This window comes from Triticum urartu, chromosome 2 (assembly GCF_003073215.2).
Source record: "Triticum urartu cultivar G1812 chromosome 2, Tu2.1, whole genome shotgun sequence".
NCBI classification, from domain to species: domain Eukaryota; kingdom Viridiplantae; phylum Streptophyta; class Magnoliopsida; order Poales; family Poaceae; genus Triticum; species Triticum urartu.
In genome coordinates this window covers 675164610-675168346 of record NC_053023.1, presented here as the reverse complement: position 1 = coordinate 675168346, position 3737 = coordinate 675164610, and the positions used below count along the sequence as shown (strand labels likewise).

Genomic DNA, 3737 nt, shown 5'->3' with positions numbered 1-3737 from the left:
TCCAATAGATAGAGGAAGTATATAGTAAAATAAACTTTAGTGGAGTAAATTTACTTCATTAAATTTTGGCCGGACCTAGCTGATCTCCTATACACAACAGAGTAAAAAAATCATTTGCATTTCATTTACGACCACCGAAACATATTTCTTCGTTTCCTTATTTCATTCAATGATATTCTAGTATATAATAATTCATCAATTCTTTGCTACGAGAGCAAAACCAGAAAGAAACAAGAACCACAATTAGACATTTTAAAAGATATCCAATTTCCCGAACTGCTCCCTGAATTGATATCTTTTCTACGTCTTCATTGTTGATCTGCGGCTTCTCGAGCTTTGAACACTTCTTTCTTCTCCGATTATAAACAAGTAGACGTTCTTCGCATCTAATCTCATCTCTAGTCCCATCTCTAGCCTCTATTCTAGCAACAAATGCATGAACATCTATCAGTTTTTGTTGTATTCACGGTTGCTTAATTTATGTTTTTGTAGAGAAGACCTCATTCTCACTAGTGGTTTCTACGATGAGTTCGACGTTCACCGATTAGCTTGGGAATTCCATGCAAAGGTCTGGTTCCCGGCTCTACTGTTCTTCGCGAGAGCAGAACAGAACAGAGAGAAACCATCTCGTAGATAGTATTAGAGTAGTATAAATTATTTGCCTCAGCCGCATCAACCAAACCATGAACACAGATCTGGAACGCCAGAAACACGTGCTCGCTACATAGGGCAAAGGCAAGGGCCTAACCACGGACGGGATTCCCGCTGCAGAAACTTCCACGGCACTATTGTCCGTAAACCCGCATTCAGCTTAGGAACAAAGGGAGCCGCTGGCCGATATTAAAACGCCATTCCTTTTGCTGCAAAGTGCAAAGTCGGTGGGGGGGATCAGGTTCCGCTTCATCTATCTCAATTCTCAAACCCAGATCTGACCGAGAGCCCTGCCGCAAGCAACTCATCATCAGTCTCAGTCTTCGTCGAATAGAAAAAACGTGCACTGTCGGTCTACAGCTTTGTTAGGATCAGGCTAGCTAATTCGCCATGGACCACGGCAAGCGTCAGCGACAGAATGCACTGCAAATATACTTATCTCTCCGCCTGTCTCCGCGAATTTCGCTACTTCCTCTGTTCACTTTTATAAGGCCTTAAAAACATTTCAAACAATGTGCAAAATAGTCTATTTTCAGTTGTCTGAAATGACTAATAAAAGTGAACGGAGGGAGTACTACTATCAATTACTTCAATATATAGATAAATAGTGTCCCTGAATTTGAGCTCAAAAAAGGTGTGATGTATAGTATGCAAGAGAAGGATTCCAAACCCCTGCTGCTAACATTTCATCCAAGACTCGATCCTTCGGATTTCATACTCGCTTTACAGCTAATTTGCAAAGGCATACACACGCACAGAAAGTGAAAGAAGAAAGATCATTCGAGGTGTTGAAAACTTGAGCCTGTTACTGCACTCACAGCAAAACATGTCCACTGAAACAATGGACAGAGTGGTGGAGGAGACGAACCTATGTCATGAGTTGGAACTTGGAAAAACAAAAAACGAAAAGATCCAGCGCCTGCTGAACTATCATCACAGAGACAGACTTCACAGTCACAGGAGATCTCACCCAAGCAGAGCATGCTGCAACCGAGCGATATCGACATTATCGCTAAGACGACGACATCTCTGAATTATGATGATATGGTCCTCATTGGCATCCCATCATGCGCAGAAATGGGACGGGAGCTTGTCCAGGATCATCATCCCTAGCTAAGCACATCACGACTGGCCACCCCGCAGTGGATGGTCTGAATCGACGACGACTGCCCGGCCGCTCTTGCTGCTGAAGCACGACCTGCCGCCGGGCGGCAGCCTCTTCATCGGCGGCACGGAGTCGTCCTGCAACGCGCGCCGGGTGCGGCCACGTCCGCTGCTGCTGTTCTCCCCGCGGCACCGGCGCGACGTGCCGGCGCCGCCTGCAAGGAGCCCGCTCTCCCTGGCTGCGATCAGCTCGTCCTCCATGGTGGACTGCAGCACGTCGGCGATGGACATGCGGCTGTCACGGTGGAGGTTGGGCCCCGTCTTCGGTGCTGGCACGCCTTCTTCTCTGATCTCAGCCGTGCCATTGGCATCATCCTCCTCCTCTGCTCCCTCTCGGCTGCCCTCCGTCTCCTGATCACCACGCTCAGCTCTGACGCCGCCACTGCTCACCGCTTCCTGCTGCTCCTCACACATGCTCTCCAACGCATCCATCTCAACGACCACCTGATGGGTGCTCCGGTCGGCCTCGCCTGGGCCTGGAGCACAGCCCTCCGGCTCCGGCGGCGCCACCTCGACGGCGACGAAGGTGATGTTGGAGCGGCAGAGGGGGCAATTGGAGTGCGACTTGAGCCAGGTGTCGATGCACTGCTGGTGGAACGCGTGGCTGCATTTCGGGAGCAGCCGGAGGCTCTCCCCGTCGTGGAACTCGCCGAGGCAGACCGAGCAGTCGGTGGTGTGGAGGGCGGGCCCGTCGCCGCGCCTGTACTTGCACACCGTGATCTTGTTGATGAGGGCCTCGTCCAGCCCGCTCGCCGGCGACACGTTCCACGACTCCTGGCTCCTGGACTGCCCGTGGCCGCTCCCAGGACCGCCGCTGCCCCCACCGCCGCCGGAGCCGGGGCCGGGGCCGAAGAGCCTCCTCCGGAGGGAGCCGAAGGTGCCGCAGTACTTGGAGATGAAGGTGTAGTAGCTGACGAGGAGGAAGGCGGTGGCGAGCACGCCGATGATGGCGATGACGAGCGGGGAGAAGACGTGGCCGGAGGAGTCGTCCGGGCCGGGGCCGGCGAGGTCGAAGGGCGGCGGCGGCGGGAAGATGAAGTAGCACCACTGGGGGCAGTACATGCTGCACAGCCCCTGCGAGCAGTCCCTGGTCGGCTCGTAGGGCACCCAGGTGGGCTCCGTCCCGATGATTGCCGGCGGCGAAGACGCCATTTTTGCCTCCCCCTCCCCCTCCTAGCACCAAATCTTGGCAGCAGGGGAGAAAAAGGCCGAGGAAGGAACGGGGACAGATGTGTTGCCAACCACCTCACTCACTCACTCACTCCGAGACGGCTGGGCGCTCAGGTACTAGCAGAGGATCTCCGAGTCTCTCTGGGCCAAATCATTGTGACTGGGTGGGGGAAGAAGGCGTAGGAGCATCTGAGTGGGCGCTCGATCCATGGCGCTTTCTTTCTCGAGGTTGGGGAGTGGGAAATGTGACGGGGAATGGGGGGGAAGAGATCGGAATCAGACGATGGCGCAGGCTGATGATGGGGATCTTTCGGGGAGGCTGGAGAAAGAGAGGAGCGGGGGATTGTCTGCAAAGCAAAGTGATGGTGGACTGGACTGGTGGTTGTTGGCATCTTCTCATCAAGCTTTTGTTTTTGCTGCCGCAGCTCCTCTTTCCTCTTCTTTTTCTTTGCCCTGCCCCCTGCCTGCTGCCGTCCCTTTCCTCTCTCCTGTGCCGCACACGTCACAAGACGAGGAGAATGTGTCCACCGGACATATGATCGTGTATAATAGGTCAGCAGGAAACATGAGCATGATAATTTGCACCAACATAATCTTCTACTGATAGTTCCCAAAAAGAATGGAAATCAGATCTCACAAGAGCGGTTTCCAAATATTTTTCACTGATTTGATGTGTGAAAGCTAAAGCCTGCTCTAATTCCAAAGTGGTCTGACTGACCAAAGAGATTTATTAAGGGTGGCATTCAGAGCTT

At 52.6% G+C, this 3737-nt stretch overlaps 1 protein-coding gene across 1 annotated transcript; it reads right to left on the bottom strand.

Annotated features, from left to right (window-relative positions):
* Positions 1-1439: 1439 nt before the first annotated feature.
* LOC125539647 (E3 ubiquitin-protein ligase Os04g0590900-like) lies at positions 1440-3489 on the bottom strand. Its single transcript, XM_048703147.1, has one exon. It carries the CDS (start codon positions 2965-2967, stop codon positions 1774-1776), a length of 1194 nt encoding a protein of 397 aa, XP_048559104.1. The 5' UTR covers positions 2968-3489; the 3' UTR covers positions 1440-1773.
* Positions 3490-3737: the final 248 nt, after the last annotated feature.

What these genes read in the sequence shown, in the direction of transcription:
- LOC125539647 (XM_048703147.1), bottom strand. Translation starts at nt 2,967, where the DNA reads ATGGCGTCTTCGCCGCCGGCAATCATCGGGACGGAGCCCACCTGGGTG.